At 42.4% G+C, this 20492-nt stretch overlaps 1 protein-coding gene across 1 annotated transcript in view; it reads right to left on the bottom strand.

Moving 5' to 3' along the window:
• The window catches only part of LOC120056238 (probable G-protein coupled receptor 158), an 80773-nt gene that overhangs the window by 25484 nt on the left and 34797 nt on the right, over positions 1-20492 (bottom strand). The window contains exons 3-6 of the mRNA XM_039004488.1: positions 13794-13900; positions 10729-10740; positions 10128-10332; positions 3405-3473 (exon numbers count right to left, since the gene is read on the bottom strand). Of these exons, the coding sequence (XP_038860416.1) occupies positions 3405-3473; positions 10128-10332; positions 10729-10740; positions 13794-13900 (393 nt within the window). The remainder of the gene's footprint in view (positions 1-3404; positions 3474-10127; positions 10333-10728; positions 10741-13793; positions 13901-20492) is intronic.

Genomic DNA, 20492 nt, shown 5'->3' with positions numbered 1-20492 from the left:
TAGCCACCCCAATCCCATTTCCTTCCTTGTTTACATATTGTATGTACTCTACAAATCAGACCTGCGTTCAAATAGTATTATTTTTTTTAATTCTAAAGGTGCGCTCGATTGAACTTGCATGACACAATGGAACCAATGGAATAGTCCCAAAAAGTGAAAACCCCAGCCATCTCTGCCCTCCAGGTCGGCTAAATCAAAACACTCAAAGCATTTGAGATGCAACAAATACCATTTCTAATCCAGGTTTAGTACAACCTTCACATTTCCACAGCTATACACTATAGCTCCCAGAGATACCGTTTTATCTTGTCTCTATGGTATATTCCACAATTCGAGGTATGCAGTGTGGCTGTTTGAGAGATGGCAGGTATCCTCTATAATTAAGCAGAGCGACAGCACCTGTCCCCTGCGGCGAGATGGCAGAACATCGGCAACCAGCTTGCTTAACTCGCAAACAGGGGAAATGTTCTCGTGGATATGGGATGAAACAATGGCACAGTACCACACACAACCCGTGAAGCACATATCACACTTCCATGATATGAGAGGAGGCCTCATTTAGATGCCGAATTCACTGGAAGAAAATGTTGGTAAAACTTTACCTGAAAGGTACCTAGGTAAGGACTTCATAACACATTCATAACCCATACATACCACATTCATAAGCACTACATAAGGACACTTTCATGATGATATGGCAAGCTTTAGCTGCACTTTTCTTGAAGGGTACCTGCATAAGGACTTCATAACACATTATTAACCATCCATAGGCCATTCATAAGCAGTACATCTAGGCACTTCATAGATGCTTATGTCAACAAGTTGCCTGAATTATTAATCCCTTACCCAAAGTTTTGCCTGTATCAAGCACTGTCAACAGAACATTTATGCAAAGCTTTGATTTACTCACGCATCTCTCATCTCGGTGATAGCGAAATAGGTACACCTACAGTCTATGGATTTAAATACATGTGCGTAATGTAGGAAAGATCCACAATTACTCCCGGTATACCCTAATTGCATCCACTTTTCATGGCCAGAAGCAATGCTCATCTCCCCTCATGATCACCTCTTTTTTTTTCTTTTTTCTGTCCATCATTGTCTCTTTCTGTCTGTATATAATCAACACAAGACTGGCAGCACTGGAGATCTTTCGTAAGTGTATGTTCCTCCAGGAATAAAAAAGCAAGTGAGTGAGTATACCCTAATTGTCCAAGATGCATTTATATCCTATACATTAAGAAGAAATACTAGCAATATCTTTTCAGCATGGGCTCTCGCTCATCATGCATCATGACTGTAAATGTGATCGAGGGCATCAAGGAATTGCTGCAGTCAGCTGACATGTATCCCTGGCTGTAAGCTGGCTTTTAAAGTTCCAAAGCTTTCCATTTGCATGCGAGTCATGAAAAATGTATATAAAGCCACGCCCATATTACCCGGTAGAGGGCTGAGAGTGGTGACGCTATTGGTAAAGTAAATGACTGCAGTCACTTATGAGACACATTAACTGGTTGGTACACAGGCAAGAGACAGACTCCTGTATATCATACATGTATTGCCAAGTTGGTTTCCTTCAAAGTTACTTATATTTTCTTAATGTACAGTAGTATCTGAGGCTAGAAACAGGAATGGTATGAGTTTGATTGAGGAGCGAAATGTAACAGTGTACAGAGCACACACACACACACACACACGGACACACACACACACACACAACACACATACAGCACGCCCAACAGCAACATCACACCAACACTCCAATGACAACAATGGGATTCATATTGTATACCCCTCCCAAACATAGCCACCAGTTACATACTCATTAACTGCATTTGATCATCTTCTTCATAAACTCACTGTACTGATAACCTCCGGCTAGTATTAGTTGTAACCAGGCTTCTGTAGTAACCAAGCCCTGTCCATGTAGAACAGCAAGTCCCACATTCCTCCATGACAAGTCAAAATACATCACGTCCCAAACAAGACGTACAACTAGGCCAAATATACGCAAGCACGCACGTGCAATAGCACACACACGCAATACCCAGCAGAGTATAACTCGCACGGGACCCTCAAACGAGCGAAAGAGAAGGGACCTACATGTTTGTTTCCAGCATCAACCTGCTAAGGTGGCTTCCTCTTCTTTCCCCTCTCCATACCCCCAACTCCTCCCAATAAATTAACCAGCAGATGTATTTTTAATACAAGTTGCGCTAGAACTTGACGGACTCTTTAAAAATTGAGCGCCACGGCAGAGCAGCAGCAGGAGGAGAGCACATCACTGTGGAAGAGAGAGAGAGGGGGTGAGAGAGAGAGTGAGAGAAAGAATAGAGAGAGATAACCAGGGTTGCATGAGCACATTGGAGTGAGGAGTTCCTGGGTCCTGTGGCAGAATGGATGGAAAGGGGAAAGTATATTTTGGGGGGATGGAGTCACTCCACTTTGGTCCAGGAATAGTCTGAGGTGCAGAAACTTTGAGGACTGGAGCGGTGCACCCCTGGTTTAAAAGTATATCACAACGATAATGATGACAACCAAACCATAGTAGTATTGTTGATAAGCTTAGGTTAATCTCCCCATTTGTGTGGAATGCACCAAAATAATGTTCAGTAAAAAAAAACATAGTGAGGTGAGGTCTCCCTCTGCATAACGTGGTTACTACGTAATATTGTTACAATATAACGTTGTTACCATGTTGTCACTATGTGACATTGTTCCTACGTTACGTTGTTACTACATCACGTTATTATAAAGTTGCGTTATTACTAAGTTGCATTATTACTAGGTTACGTTATTACTAAGTTACGTTATTACTAAGTTATATAAATACTACATTGCTACAGTGACATTGCTCCAACTCTAACCTGAGAGGAAAAACCCAATCTCTGAAGCTTACTTTAGCCAACAACACCGAACCTCATCCTTGTCAACAGACTTTTAATAGTTCCCTCCTGTGTGGTTTACTTCTCTGGCTTTGTTTTCCCTTTTTCTTTTATAATTTTCCAAATGTGTTCTCTAGACAGCTGTGTTTTGCTGTTGGCAGCCATTGAAGGTATTTGAAGTGAGTGAATTTGAAATCCCCGTCGCTCCATAAAAACGCCATGCAACGTTGACTGTAAGCTCCCCCGTCTGTTAAAACTCTGTGTGGCGCGCCAGGTTGGACTGTACGACACACTTTAAAGCATTACTCACACACACCAGCTGTGTTGTCGTCCAGGATGTCTGTGGCTTGTTTTTTTTGTGCCATTTAGAAATATAGCTGTGATATATCAATTTAGAGGGACTGTGGACAATGGACAGGCATGCAGATGGACAGAGACACACAAATGCACACACACACACACACACACACAAAGTCACGAACACAAACACAAAAACACACGTCTAAACTGGAGACTTACGGTAGAGTAGAGAAGCAAGGCTCCAAACAAGATGGCTTCCAGGAGGATAAGACCAGATGCTCGGATCCTCTACAAAAAAAGAGAGCGAGAAAGAGAGAGACTCAACAGTAGAGAACAATAGAGAGCACTCCGCCATGCAATCTCCACAGACAAACATTGGCAGTAGAATGGCCCGTACCGAAGAGCTCATTGACTTTCAACGTGGAACCGTCATAGGATGCCACCTTTCCAACAAGTCAAATTTCTGCCTTGCTAAAGCTGCCCCGGTCAACTGTAAGTGCTGTTATTGTGAATTGGAAACGTCTAGGAACAACAACTTCTCAACCACGAAGTGGTAGGCCACACAAGCTCAGAGAACGGGACCGCTGAGTGCTGAAGCGCGTAGACATTCTAGACGATTCTGTACTTCCAACTTTGTGGCAACTCAGAGACAATGCCCCCATGCACAAAGCGAGGTCCATACAGAAATGGTTTGCAAAGATCAGTGTGGAAGAACTTTACTGGCCTGCAAAGAGCCTTGAGCTCAACCCAATCTAACACCTTTGGGATGAATTGGAACGGACGAGTGTGAACCAGGCATAATCGCCCAACATCAGTGCCCAACCTATCTAATGCTTGTGTGGCTCAATGGAAGCAAGTCCCCGTAGCAATGTTCCAACATCTAGAGGAAAGCTTTCCCAGAAGAGTGGAGGCTGTTATAGCAGCAGGGGGGGACCAACTCCAACATAATGCCCATTATTTTTCGAATGAGATGTTTGACGAGCAGGTGTCCACATACATTTGGCCATGTAGTGTAACATCCATTTTTATTTATTTTATTTTACCATTATTTTACCAGGTAAGTTGACTGAGAACACGTTCTCATTTACAGCAACAATCTGGGGAATAGTTACAGGGGAGAGGAGGGAGATGAATGAGCCAAATGTAAGCCATAGAGTTACTAGGATGATCTACAAAATCATATTATATGAGAGAAATTGTCATCCATTCACTCATTCTGAATCTACTCGGCTGAAAATAAATAAAGAATTTGACTCAATGGCACAACACAATGGATATGAATTGTCAAGATAGTCCCTTCGTTGAACTGCTCTGCTACCAATCATGTCAGTGAAAATGAGCGAGGGCCACGGGACAACTCTGGGCTTAATTTAATTACTCATTATATCCTAGAAGGCAATGTATTTTATGCAAATATGTAAATTCACACACCTCAAGGGACATCTCATCTGAACTGCATTTCTGAAAGATTCTTATATGGAACAACCCAAGCTTCGAATCGTGGGATATACGTAGCTGGATATACAAAACAAACGGCCTGGGATGTGTGGACTCATCTTGACATTAGACTGCTTATGAGATCGGAAAACATCTGTGTAATGTCTCTCTAAGAGACAACCATATTGGAATATCATATACAGGTTTGTTTAACCCTGTCCTATAGTGTGTCAATAACCATCACTGCTGTGGAATACGTACTGCAAAAGGTGCCCTTCTTAGGATGAGACATAAAATAGAGTTCTTGACTCTGTGGTCGCTAAAAATCCCATGACACTTAATGCTTGATTATGGCTGTTAACCCCAGAGTTCTGGCTATACTCACTCTGGGCCCTTACACTATCATGGCCATCTATAATCATTGGATCCTCAGTTTCAAATTGGCCCAATCACTCATCACCTCTCCACAGTGAAAATGGATTCCGTGTGATGAACATTCTGGCACAAAATGGCTACCATGCATCACCCGGTGGATGCTACTACAAATTGGTGTTGGCTGGAATAATGAGTTACTCCAGATCAAGGTAAAGTGCTTTGAGACCAGATGAAAAGCACTATGTCAATGAAATCCATTACTACAACAGAAGACCGTCAAATGTTCCCAAGAACTCTAAGGCTGTCACAATGACTACCACCCTGTAGCACTCACATCTGTAATCATGAAGGGCTTTGAAAGGCTGGTCATGGCACAACAACTCCATCATCCCAGACACCCTAGACACAATCCAATTTGAATACCGCCCCAACAGATCTTCAGATGATGCAATCTCAACTGCACTCCACCTTGCCCTCTCCCACCTGGATGAGAGGGATACCTATGTAAGAATGCTGTTCATCAACTACAGCTCAGCGTTCAACACCATAGTGTCCTCCAAGCTCGTCACCAAGCTTAGGACCCTGGGACTGAACACCTCCCTCTGTAACTGGATCCTGGACATCGTGATGGGCTGACCCCAGGTGGTGAGAGTAGGTAACAACACTAGTTTGAAGATGGCGCCGGAAGGGATGGCTGCCGTTTTATGGGCTCTTAACCAACCGTGCTATTTTTTAGTTTTTTCACATTGCTTGTAACTTATGTTGTACATAATGTTGCTGCTAGTCTCTTATGACCAAAAACAGCTTCTGGACATCAGAACAGCAATTACTTACCTTGAACTGAACGAATAATTTTTCTTTGATGAGTCGGACGAGAGGGATTTACTCCAGACACCCGAACAGGCCCTCATCCCCGTCATTCGCAGGAGAAAGTGACAGAGGTATCGAGGAAGGAGATCAGGGTGCCTTGTGAGGATCCGGTGAGACGAGTGGCTAATCTTCCTTTGCAATCAGCACTATTGGCCAACATACAATCACTGGATAATAAAGTGGACGAACTACAAGCACGTATATCTGACCAACGGGACATTAAAAACTGTAATATCTTACGTCTCACCGAGTCGTGGCTGAACGACGACATGAATAACATATCGCTGGCGGGTTATACACTATATCGGCAGGATAGAACAGCAGCCTCTGGTAAGACAAGGGGTGGCGGTCTATGTATATTTGTAAACAACAGCAGGTGCACGATATCTAAGGAAGTCTCGAGGTTTGGCTCGCCTGAAGTAGAGTATCTCATGATAAGCTGTAGACCACACTATCTACCTAGAGAGTTTTCATCGATATTCTTTGTAGCTGTCTATTAATCACCACAAACCGATGCTGGCACTAAGACCGCACTCAATAAGCTGAATACTGTCATAAGCAAACAGGAAAATGCTCAATCAGAGGCGGCGCTCCTAGTGGCCGGGGACTTGAATGCAGGGAAACTTAAATCCGTTTACCTAATTTCTACCAGCATGTTAAATGTGCAACCAGAGGGAAAAAAACTCTAGACCACCTTTACTCCACACACAGAGACGCACACAAAGCTCTCCCTCGCCCACCATTTGGTAAATCTGACAATAATTCTATCCTCCTGATTCCTGCTGACAAGCAAAAATTAAAGCAGGAAGCACCACTGACTCGGTCAATACAAAAGTGGTCAGATGAAACAGATGCTAAGCTAAAGGACTGTTTTGCTAGCACAGACTGGAATATGTTCTGGGATTCTTCCGATGGCATTGAGGAGTACACCATATCAGTCACTGGCTTCATCAATAAGTGCATCGATGACGTCGTCCCCACAGTGACTGTACGTACATACCCCAACCAGAAGCCATGGATTACAGGTAACATCCGCACTGAGCTAAGGGTAGAGTTGCCACTTTCACGGAGCAGGACTCCAACCCGGAAGCTTATAAGAAATCCCGCTATTGTCAAGACTTCCTCCGAAGTTGGTCCCTCTCCTTGTTCAGGCGGCGTTTGGCGGTCGAAGTCACCAACTTTCTAGCCATCGCTGATCCTCTTTTCATTTTCCTTTGGTTTTGTCTTGTCTTGCATCACACCTAGTTCCAATCCCATTCATTACATGTTGTGTATTTAACCCTCTGTTCCCCCTCATGTCCTTGTCGGTGATTGTTGGTTTGTAAGCTATGTGCAAGTTATGTTCTGGTGTGCGAAGGGTTTTGTAGCCACTTGTATTATTTTGTATATTTTGGTTTTCGGAGTTTTTGAGCACTTATTAAACTGCTCCGTTTATAACATGTTCGATCTCCTGCGCATGACTTCCCTGCCACCAGCACGCACCCCCTTACAGCTATGCTCTCAGAAGAACCATCAAACAGGCAAATACCAATACAGGACTAAGATTGAATCGTACTACACCGGCTCCAACGCTCGTCTAATGTGGCAGGGCTTGCAAACAATTACAGACCATAAAGGGAAGCAAAGCCGAAAGCTTCCCAGTGACGTGAGCTAAATTACTTCTATGCTCGCTTTGAGGCAAGTGACACTGAAACATGCATGAGAGCATCAGCTGTTCTGGACGACTGTGTGATCACACTCTCCGCAGTCGATGTGAGTAAGACCTTTAAACAGGTTCACATTCACAAGGCCACAGGGCCAGACGGATTACCAGGATGTGTACTCCGAGCTCGCGCTGACCAACTGGCAAGTGTCTTCACTGACATTTTCAACCTCTCCCTGTCTGAGTCTGTAAAACCAACCTGTTTCAAGCAGACCACAATAGCCCCTGTGCCGAAGAACACTAAGGTAACCTGCCTAAATGACTACCGACCCGTAGCACTCACGTCTGTTGCCATGAAGTGCTTTGAAAGGCAGGTCATGGATCACATCAACACCATTATCCCAGACACCCTAGACCCACTCCAATGCGCATACCGCCCCAACAAATCCACAGATGATGGAATCTCTATTGCACTCCACACTGCCCTTTCACACCTGAACAAAGGGAACACTTATGTGAGAATGCTATTAATTGACTACAGCTCAGCGTTCAACACCATAGACCCTGGGACTAAACACCTCCCTCTGCAACTGGATCCTGGACTTCCTGACGGGCAGCCCCCAGGTGGTAAGGGTAAGTAACAACACATAAGCCACGCTGATCCTCAACAAGGGGGCCCCTCAGAGGTGCGTGCTCAGTGCTGTCCTGTACTCCCTGTTCACTCATGACTGCACGGTCAGCCATGACTCCAACACCATCATTAAGTTTGCAGATGACAACAGTGGTAGGCTTGATCACCGACAACAACGAGACAGCTTATAGCGAGGAGGTCAGAGACCTGGCCGTGTGGTGCCAGGACAACAACCTCTCCCTCAATATGATCAAGACAAACGAGATGATTGTGGACTACAGTAAAAGGAGGACCAAGCACGCCCCCATTCTCATCGACGGGGCTGTAGTGGAGCAGGTTGAGAGCTTCAAGTTCCTTGGTGTCCACATCACCAACAAACTAACATGGTCCAAGCACACCAAGACAGTCGTGAAGAGGCCACGACAAAATCTATTCCCCCTTAAGAGACTGAAAAGATTTGGCATGGGTCCTCCGATTCTCAAAAGGTTCTACAGCTGCACCATCGAGAGCATCCTGACGGGTTGCATCACTGCCTGGTATGGCAACTGCTCGGCCTCCGACCACAAGGCATTACAGAGGGTAGTGCGTACACTCCAGTACATCACTGGGGCCAAGCTTCCTGTCATCCAGGACCTCTATACCAGGCGGTGTCAGAGGAAGGCCCTAAGAATTGTCAAAGACTCCAGCCACCCTAGTCATAGCATGTTCTCTCTGCTACCGCACGGCAAGCTGTACCGGATCGCCAAGTCTAGGTCCAAGAGGCTTCTAAACAGCTTCTACCCCCAAGCCATAAGACTCCTGAACATCTAATTAAATGGCTACCCAGACTATTTGCATTGCCCCCCCCCCCCCCCCCCCCCCCCCGCCCCCCTTTACACTGCTGCTACTCTGTTATTATCTATGCATAGTCACTTTAATAACTCTACCTACATGTACATATTCAAATAAATTACCTTGACTAACTGGTGCCCCCGCACATTGGCTCTGTTCCGGTACCCTCTGTATATAGCCTCGCTATTGTTATTTTATTGCTGCTCTTTAATTATTTGTTACTTTTATTTTTTTATTTTTTTTTGTGTATTTTTCTTAAAACTGCATTATTTGATCAAGGCTTGTAAGTAAGCGTTTCACTGCAAGGTGTACAACACTTGTTGTAATCGGCACATGTGACAAATAAAATGTGATTTGATTTGACCTCCGCCACACTGACCCTCAACACAGGGGCCCCCCAGGGGTGTGTGCTTAGCCCCCTCCTGTACTCCCTGTTTACCAACGACTGTGTGGCCACGCACGACTCCAACTCTATCATCAAGTTTGCTGATGACACAACTGTGGTAGTCATTTGGTAGTCAAACAAACGGTAAATTAGGAGTTCTGGCACAACACTTGAGTTGCTTCCTAATTCCCTACATAGTACACTACTTTTGACCACAGCCATATGGGCCTTGGTCAAAAGTAGTACACTATATATGGAAAAGGGTGCCATTTGGGTAACAGCTGTGTTCCTCAATGCAGGTCCTGGAGGGTATGAATCAGTAGATATTTTGGTCTCTCTTTCTTACCATTCAAAAATGGCAATCCAGTAACAGTTTACTGAAATCCAACAGGATTCCGTGTGATGAACATTCTGGCACAAAATGGCTACCATGCATCACCCAGGTGGATGCTACTACAAATTGTATGTATCCTTAAACTTAAAATGTCTTGAAATCATCTCATAATGATCTTAACTAATTCAATAAAAGTCATTTTCAGTACGTTGTAGCATAGAAAACCATTATAAGGGCTCATACATGCTTATAACAAATATTAAAACATTTAAATAAAGTTATACCAGAAATCACACGTGTATGAAATAGAAACACCAACCTATACCAGTAATACCTTTGGTGAAAAACATAATACCAGTCTTACGTTTTCTGGATGGAGTTCCCCTATAATGACCTGCTTGACCCCTAACCCATGCTTCCTCCCAATGAGCCCTTACCTTGTTCCTGCGGAAGTGGTAGACCAGCACCATGGCCACTAAGTCCAGCAGCATGCAAAGGCCCTGGAAGGAGGCTACAGAAAGCCGGAGGGCCCCGTCTTCCTGAGCCAGGCAGGGCGTGTCGTCCCGGCAGTAGGGGCAGCCCTCACGGCACGGCAGGCACTTACTGGACACCTCCGAGGGGTCCTCGCTGTGAGCGTGACCACTGCTCTCTTTCCCTGGAAAGGGCAGATAGACAGAACATCAAGGAGATACAGTAGAGGATGATGTGTTGTGGAAGCATTGTGGAGGCAATAACATTGTGTATTTGAGTTACGTTAAAAAAAAGTGTGTTCCCAATGTCGTGTGTGTGTGTGTGTGTGTGTGTGTGTGTGTGTGTGTGTGTGTGTGTGTGTGTGTGTGTGTGTGTGTGTGTGTGTGTGTGTGTGTGTGTGTGTGTGTGTGTGTGTGTGTGTGGCTGAAGAGATAGCCTTAGCAAAAGGAGGTCAACTTCAGTGGAAGACTAATCAAAGAGTGGGTTTTGTAATCATGCTCTCTCTTCAAGACCATGTATAACCTTCTGTTGGTGTTTCAATGGGTAAGAGCATCACTGAGTCATAACTGCTGTGGCCCTCTATAGGTTCTCTGGTTAGGGTTATATCACTAAAGAGAACAGGGGCAGTGGGTTGTGAATCTTCTCACAATTTGTTGTTCTGATTCATGTGTGAAGAAAGACCAGGGTTGTGTTGAGTGGGGGACACTGAAGAAAAACCTGTTGGGTAACACTTTACTTAAAGCCTACCCTGCAGGTACTATTAGTTATAACTTGTTATAAGCATGTATGTAAAGTCTTATAATAAAGCTTAAAATACTGTATGCTATGTCTTTAGTAGTGATTACAAGACATTATAAGGGGGGTCATACATGACAAGTCTTACAATGCATTATAATGGCATAATAATGCATTATGGCCTACATGCAAGGCATTAAGTTAAGTGTTACAAAAAACTGTGTTCCTATTGGGCGTTCATGTAATACCGCGTGTTTCATCCTACTGACCACAACCCAGGCCACCAAACCATAACAAGCTAAAAACGGTGTGTTCCCTGTCTTAGACAACAGCCAATCATGTGGAGTGGACAACCCACAAAACACCCAGACACAGTAAAACAGTGCTTCGATTTAGTGAAGTAAAGTGCTGCAGTACTTATACACACACACACACACACACATGCAATACATCCCCCAAGGCATACTGTCTGCTAAGAACACAGTTGACAAGCGCAAGCTGAGATGACAATGTAGTCCCCAATTAAAGATATGCACACTGTGGATCGACAATAAAAAACCTAACCGAGACAAAGAACTGATAGAGAATTCAGCTGAAATAATCCCTCACTAAAAAGAGCCTAATTGCTAACAGAGACAACAAAAGAGCCTCATCAGTCATACTGTTATCCTCTTTAAAGTGCGCTCTAAAACAGGTTCGGAAAAACCTGGATTCTGATTCAGTGAAATGAGGTTCCAAGCCATTGACAAGGCCCTGTTATCCAAACTGTTTGAAGTAGACTAATGACTCACTGAATGAGTGTCAGTTTTCAAAATATCAATACGCCAAACTCCGAGCCCTGTCCAAAACAAAAAACATGGGGGACAATTTCTCTTGCCTCATATCCATAACCAGTAGTAATCACAAACTTCAATGAAGGTTATATTAAAATGAAGACTAATCTAACATTCCCGCACCCAACAACATTGTCGCCGAGGTGGACTTGCTAGCTAGCTACAGGATTTGAGTCATCTCAACTGTTTTCTAATAAAACAGCTCAGTTAGCCTATGTTCGAGATGACGATAGCTAGCTTTCTAGCTAGACGCAGCTACACTCATGAGCTGATGGCTACATGAGCCAGCCGGTTAGCTATGATTACACATGGGCAGTAACAACCCGTGACTTCATTTTCAGAAAAATTTGTTTGTCATAGATACTTTATCCACTGACCACCAAATTTAGGAGGATAACTGACTGAAATGTAGCTGAAAAACAAGCGGTAAAACAAGAAACGTAGGAGTATTTGAACGTTGGAGTATTTGATAGCACATGTCATGACTGCATCACGTTTCGTAAATAAGGACCTAGTATGCATTTCCCTTATCATAAGATCCTGCATAAACAAATTAATGCTAGCTAGCCTAGTTTCCCCTCATTGGTCCTGCATTTAGAATGTATCTCATTTCGGTTTGTTAGGATGTTGTCGGTTTAGTTTTCTGTAACTTCATAGCAATATGCTGCTGCTTGGCCATTGATCCAGCATGCTTGCTAGCTAAGTGAGCCAACTAATCATGAATGCATGATCAGCCCAAAGAAGCACTACACAAATTGCAGACAATTGCCCTGCTACTGTGGCTAGCTAGCCATGTAGCCAGTTGAAGTCGGAAGTTTACATACACCTTAGCCAAATACATTTAAACTCAGTTTTTCACAATTCCTGATATTTAATCAGAGTAAAAATTCCCTCTTAGGTCAGTTAGGATCACCACTTTATTTTAAGAATGTGAAATGTCAGAATAATAGTAGAGAGAATTATTTATTTAAGCTTTTATTTTTTTCATCACATCCCCAGTGGGTCAGAAGTCAATACACTCTACACACAATACACAATACACTCAATTCGTATTTGGTAGCATTGCCTTTAAATTGTTTAACTTGGGTCAAACGTTTCAGGTAGCCTTCCACAGGTAGAAGGTACAACACTGTTGGTTCCAGGTAGAACCCTAGAGGGACAGCCAATGAACCCTTTTGGAATCTTAGAGTTCTGTCTGAGAGTTGCTGAACATATTTATGCATAGACACCCTCTTATGAGTAAAATTAAGAAAAAACATTGACTACTCAAATAAATATTAAAGGAAATCTTTTCACTTTTTGTCAGCATCTAAATTCATGGGGTTTGCCATGCCTTGGAAGATGAGACCCTCTCCCCGCCAGTTTTTACTTCATGCTTTATTGTCTTGATAGTTGCTGGGAAACAACAATACCTGAAAACGGGTTGTGAAGAATAACAGTGGCAGGTCATTTCAGAAGTGGAAATGAGTATCTCTCCTACAATCCAATCTAAGCCGGAGAGATGCATTTGAAATATTTCTTTAATGACGTGTTTGTGGGCTTTTGAAGATGACTTTTACCCCTCGATGCTACTTTCAAGTCTCCCATTGCATTCCAATAAGGCTGTCACATCCTCAGGGGTGCTGTCTAGGAGATTTTATGAAAAGGACTGTATACATACTAGTACTTTACTCCATATGCCCTGGTGCTAACCTAAGTCTGTGCTTGCAAAGTCATCCAAGGTATTTGTACAGAGGAATCAAAAAATTAAATATTTCTTCCATCGTTCCATCCATCACCATTCCATCCATTCTTTCATCCCTCCAACCAACCTAGCAGACTAGTATCCTACAAACTACAAGTGAACAAAATCGACAACAAAAAATACATGGATATTATAATCACTTATTAAACCTACATGAAAAAAATGATCATGATGCCAAACCGATATCAATGAAAACGAATGCACAGGTTCCCCTTGATTTCCATGTTGGTCCGTCACACACATCTGCTGCTAATGCTAAAATAAAGTGATTGAAATCAGAGTGGAGGGAACAGATGCCACATGTTGCTGGGTAGGGAAACCTACTTGTGAAACCATTGAGTGCCACTCTGCTAGGGTGGTAGAAGCCTCTCCGGCATTGGCACTTGTACTTGTCCAGCACGAATCCATGGCCGACAATGGGAGTGCACTAGGGAGAGATAAAAGAGGGAAAAAGAGAGCGAGAGAGAAAGAAAGAGTGTTTATATGAAAGCCAGGTGAACAGGATGGAGGGAAGAATGAAGGGAATGTGACTCAGCCTTCTGTTCGTGTTTCCTGAAACTCACAAAAAAACATGTTTTGTGTATTTCTAAAATGATATGAAATGCCCTGTGGCGCTGTTACGGGAAATTCTGCCAAAAACTGAAATATTTGGGTTGGTTATATAAGGTTGGAAAATGTCTATACGACAGAACAGTCCCTAGCTCTTCCTTTTTTTTTCTCCTATTCTGGTCTGTGCTCTTTGAAAAGGCACTCTCATTTCCTATTCAAATCCTCAACTCAATTCAAATTAAACTCACTGACAGGCCTTTACTAACAGCCTTGGAATCCAGTTATTGAAACAGAACCTAGTTCACCTTTCTCAGCTATACGTTAACGTTTACACTGTGTAGTCATATAAATCACAGACAAATGCTACAGCGGATGTAGACATTAATCATGACAACACAGACCGGGTATTAGGTCAAACTTAAAGCATCCTGACAAAATGCCTCTACAACACTGTCACACACAACACTGATGTAGAATTCCATACAGTTCAATCAACTTTCCATAAAGACAACTGGCAGAATGGTTGTATTAGAACATTGTTAAAGCCACATTCTGTCAGATGTATTTATCATCAGAGGGGGCCCACTACCAAAAACAATGTAAACCATATTACAGGATGCCATTGTCCCATGCAGATTTTAGCTCTTGATTTCTGCATTGCACATAACATCATTATTCTGACACTGGGAGCGATTTGTATTAATGAACTCGTCTCAACCCTGTTATTAAATGAAGCGTATTTTCTTCTGACGAGCAGATCCCGAGCAAACGCCCCAATAATGATCCTGAGAACAGCGTCAGGGGAAATAACACACCCTTGCCAAGTTGCAGGAATCTAATTAATATCTAAATTAAGAATTAAAACCTGTTTGCGGAATTCAAATTCGCTGCATAATTCCAGCTTGGAGACTGAGTGATGGCTGGCTATGAGCTCATGGACCATCTGGAAGGAAACACTTTCCTTAAAAATGCGCCGTTTTGAGCTCCATCCGAAATAGATTTGCAATGACATGAATGGTCATGAATAGTGGATTATACTGTGTGTGTGTGTGATGGCATTATGTAGGGTTTGAGACATTGTATTTCAGTGGTGATGTAGAGAAACTGGGGTATGCCTTGAAGGAAGGGCAGTCAAACCTACTTGTTACTTTGAAGCATAAACTGTAGTGGTTTAAATCAATTGTCTTTGAGCCTAGAGAACTAGCTCCCCTTCACCACTAATCATATTCTACTGGGAGGAGAAGGTTTTGTAATGTCTGATTTGAAGTGTGAAAGCCTGGCGAAAACAAACAGATAAAACCTTGCTGTTAAGCTCTACTGTGTTTAGGGGGAAATATAATGAATGTTTTATCACCAATGTTTTGAGGAAGCAGTGTGAGATATCCCTTGGCAAGTTGATCAACACTTTGTTTCTTACATTCCAGTGGTGTGTCCAGAACATTTTGAATGGGGTGGCCATGTTGGGGCACATAACATTTGAAAGTGCCACCCAGAGTGAGAATTATCCTGTGAAATTCGGGGGGTCTAAAATATTTTAAGGGGACCTCCTAATTTATGGGCTTTATAGTAAAGGCATAATTTAACTGTGAAAATGTATTACCTTTTAATGTGTCATGAACACAACAAGTCATGACGTTTTTATCTGATTGTCAAACAAATCACTTAAAAAACAAGGTTAAATAGGTTACCTGCGCACGTTCGTCTACTCCAAAATTCATCTACATCCGAACAGAGCAATGTGTACCCGCCATTTGAATGGAAAGGGACATTACCAACACCATGTGTAATGACAGTCAGCCTACAAAGTGGTGTGTATTGATTGATGCCAAGGGAAACCAGGCTTCCCCCAAAAAATTTAACAATACAAAAATAAACCAACGTATACTATTATTTCTCATTCGTGTCTATCCGTGTTTCATAATTTTACTTGAATTCGGAAGAGGCTAAATCTATTTAACCAAAGAAAGAGTCCGAGCGAGGCCCCCCCAGAAAGTCTGAGATCTGATAGGTCGTTGCTGAATATATTGATCCTTTTGACCAAGATGCACACTGATAGCAAGACTCATAAATCTCACCGGAGAAAGCATCCGAGCAAACAAATCAGCTCCCCTCTGTCTTAGTATATGTAGCCCATGTATCTGATCCTGTCTGGCCGAAATAGTATGACATGTTCTTTCTGGGGGGGGGGGGGGGGCAACTGTGGTGGCCAATCAGCTTTCAGGGTGGGTCATGGCCAATGTTCCGTCGAATTTGTTTAAGCTTTTTGAAACTTATTGCACGCGTTTACTGTGAACACTGATGCTGTAACATCTTTAAATTAGTTTTAACAGTAGTCAAGTAGGCTACTGTGGCCATTTGATCACAATGTAGGACCTATCATCAAAACAATGGAAAATGCCTCCCATAACATTTTAACAAGGAAATAGCTGTTCTATCGTTCAGCCTACAGTAGCAGCCAATGTGTGGTGTTCAATGTACTGTAGGCCTACATTGCGTGAGACTTGAAAAAAACATGCAGGGTTTGACATTAACCTGTTTATCCGCTTGTCCTTCAGACAAGGAGGTGACTGAAAATGTTGTGTTGTTTGATGCAAGAAACCACTTTACAAAATGAAATGCATCCTTATTCCCACACCATTATTACATGGAATTAGACGAATTATGCTACCCTCTGCCTATTGGCTACTTAGCTTATTCAAGCTTGTCTCAAAATGCAACACTGCCGCTTTAAGAAAAAACTTTTAAAAAGCTTGTTACCTGTGAAATGCGAATGTTTTGTGCTCTTATAAGAAGCAATCACTCCCCCATTGCTGACTACAAATGATCTATAACTAGGCTAATAACTCACTAACTAGCAAAGGATATGAACAAATATACAAATGTGCACACGTCGCTACATGTAGCTCTCGCTTTGATCTCAAAACAAGCACATCTACTCATGACTGCTCATGCTGTAAAAACAGTCCAGTTCAAAGTGAATGGCACAGATCCATATATGGCAATGGTCTATTTGCATATGGGCCTACTGCAGCTCTGATTGGTTATTGCGCACCGATCTGTGTCGAGTACAGGCCCGAGTCGTGCCTGTCAGCACAATAGAATCCTACTCTGATGCGTTCTGCCTACAATCAAATCTCTTGCATAGTTAGTTTTGCATACCAAGTCTTGCATAGTTTGATTTGTTCGGTATGTTGCATTGAAAGTGGCTAATATTGTATTGATTCGATCACAATTGCCACAGTAAAGGGATACGTTGAGACTGTCAACTAACGGGGAAAACTCCAGAAAGTTGAGTGAAGTTCAATCTCATGCTTCTCTGCAGGGGCTGATATTTATTTTGCAAGGCCTGGGCCACCCCCTGAACACGCCATTGTTACATTCTCTGAAAAATACTGTACATTTACTGGGATAATAGTTTACAACTGTATTCGTTGCATATTGGTGTCAGAAATGGGATCCAGAAAATGAGGAACCGTTGATTTGAAAAGGGCACTGATTTGAATAACTGGGCCTGAATTTATTGATCATCTTCCAGGTGTATTGAAAACTAAGCGAAACTAGTTACTATTGGAGCAGGCGGCAAAGAACTGGTCTTCCAAGAGGTTCCGAGAGTCAGACTGCATGAACTTCCAACATCTGCAGAGAGCGCACTAGCATGTTAATATCATCTACCGCCCAGCAGGGGAGTGTGGGTAAATAAACCCTCCAGCTTTATTATGGATTTATTTTGTGCTTACGTTAGCTCTGAAGGAGAAACTCATTAAGATAACACCCACCAAGGGCCATGGAGCGCATGGAAGTATGCATATTGTGTGGGATTATCGAAGTCAATGGAAGAATGTATATCAACTTGAAATAACAGCTTGTGTTGATATGTGCTCAGTGACATGACATCTGTCACTGTATCTCATGTTCAGGGTGCATCTAGAGCACAAATTCATCTCTTTAGCCACCTGCAGTGTATATAAACGATACACACGTGACAAGGGTTGATGTGGTTCTTGGTTGTGCCATGTGTGTCATACAGTAGATTGATATGTGAGTTTGAAAGTGCGCCTCAAGGCTCATAAAGAAAAAACCTACTCAAAAACTATATTTTGGTACTTTTTTCATTAGTCCACTGTTGATACAGCCCCAAAATGTTTTGTCTGTCAGCAGTCAAGTCTTTTTGCATCATCATGATGATGTGCCAAGTGACACTTTGCTTTCTTGAAAACTTGACAGCTGACAGTGGACTAATTTAAAAAATACCAACATATAGTTTTTGAGTAGAGTTTTCCTTTAACAGTGAGTAACAGTACCTCTCCATACATCACTAATCAGGGAAGTCTTTTATACTGACTTGGCTCCAGGCTGGAATTAAATGTGCATTTAATCTCTCATTGTTCTTCTGGAGTTATGAAAATGTGCGAATTAGTCTTTAGATATGTCACAGTTTATTATATCACCTTCATCTTGTAAAGGGAGAGTGTAATAATATGGGATTGTGCCCATGCTATTTTGGTAACATGTTATTTCACATATTACCACGTACATGTGACAGGGCTAGCAGACGCTATTGTGAAACAGTCAAGAAAAGCGCAACCCATTAAATCTTAATTCAACCATGAGAATACTTCAAGGGAGAACAGAAAAGTTAACATTATTCTTGGTGTATGCACCTCGTGGTCAAAATGGTTTGAATCAGACTAGGATCTTACAACGACTTTAAAGAACTTGAGTCTACATTCCTGAGGCGTGCTGTCAACCAAATGCTCTAATCAAACAATATGCAAATTAGAGGGGGATTCCCTTTAGTGTTACGCCAATTGGAATTTCCCGTGGAATAATGTGTAGCCAGGTCTTTATTCTGACCTGGTACATTTTGGTGTACATTCCCATGCCTTATAATGCCAAAAAGACTCATCTGTCTGCTCTCTGTTTCCACTCTCTAAGGAGCTGACTTGAAGTGTCAGGTTTCAGACCCCATATTTGCACAGGAAGTGACGTGTCACATTTTCTAGCCTATCCTAGCAAAAATAGATGATCTTCCTCTAAGTGAGTGAGCCCAGCTTGCGAGACAGCAAATGAACGATGACAGTCTAGCGAGTCCAGCCACTCATCTCGCTGTGACATTCTCAACCCGATTTAGAGGTCTCAACATGAAAAAATACTACATTTCATAAAATTGAAAGAAGACCACTTTATCTTGGACACAGATGGATGAAATCACTGTGTGCTTAAAGCTGAAGTTATAATGAGTCTGCACACATTTGAATGGTACCTCTGTTGACAGTTTTAAAATAGTGCCAATATTGTACTGTCACTAAGTACGATCATATTTATTTGACAGTTATAAGAAATATGAAATCTTATAGTAAGTCATTTATAATTTGATTGTTCATATATTTAGAAAACATTTCAGTAATTTCAAGACCTATTGCCCCACTATTTCGAATTTTCATAATATTTGTACTATGTACTTGAGCTTGTGTCTTAAAAAATGAGTATTGTTGCATTGCAATAGATTGTGCAAACACTCCCTGGGGGAAAGGAAAGGCAGGGTGAGAAGTGAGTCAGAGTTGCAGCATGTAACATAGACATGAATAGGGTGAAAGTCGCATGTTGCAATCATTTCAACTTCAGCTATAGCAGGGTTTCCAAACTCAGACACCCACATTTTGTTTTTTTCCCCTAGCATTACACAGCTGATTCAAATAAATCAACTAATCATCCAGCTTTGATCATTTGAATCAGCTGTGTACTGTAGTGTTAGGGCGAAAACCAAAACATGTACCGCTTGAGGTCTCGACCACCGAGTTTGGGAAGCGCTGAGCTATAGGTTTAGAACATTTTAGAGTGCAGGATTCAATATTCGTATCTTTCGTCAAGAGATCATGCATCAGTTGACTGGGACACGCCCTCAGAATGCATCGGAACCATACTGCCACATTATCTTTGTATTGAATCCTAATTGGACAAAACTAATATGTGGTAATGATGTGGTAGTGATGTACATTACCCGAGGTTCAGTACAAGACTAAAATGACAGTTCGAAATGGACAACCTCGTGGTGCCTTTAGTTACCCCAAAGCGAGATGAGGAGGACCAAGTAAGACATTCTTTGGAGGTCAAGCTCCAAGATAATGAAAATAAAATCCCCACCTCGCAGAGGGAGCTTCTCTGAAAGGTTTTGTGTTTCTTGAGATCAAATTTAATAGGTTGTTTTGTGTGGTTTGTGGGCGTCCTGAGAAAGAATCGCTAGTCTCTCTGTCCAATGTTAGTTCTCTCTGAATGCAACTTTGGGCAAGAAAGCGGAAAACAGGACGCTAGGGGAGAGAGAACACGCTGTTCCTCCAAAAATCTGAAAATATCCCTGAGATCATTAAACCGTGAAAGCATTACAATCACTCTTTCCCCAGGGGTCTGCAGACTGCAGCCTCACACTGAAATATGTCTGAGAAGAAAGGCCTTGGTCTCTAGACTGTCTG

Source organism: Salvelinus namaycush, chromosome 11 (assembly GCF_016432855.1).
Source record: "Salvelinus namaycush isolate Seneca chromosome 11, SaNama_1.0, whole genome shotgun sequence".
NCBI classification, from domain to species: Eukaryota; Metazoa; Chordata; class Actinopteri; order Salmoniformes; family Salmonidae; genus Salvelinus; species Salvelinus namaycush.
The sequence above is the reverse complement of the archived record's forward strand: the minus strand, read 5'-3'. Positions and strand labels throughout refer to the sequence as shown.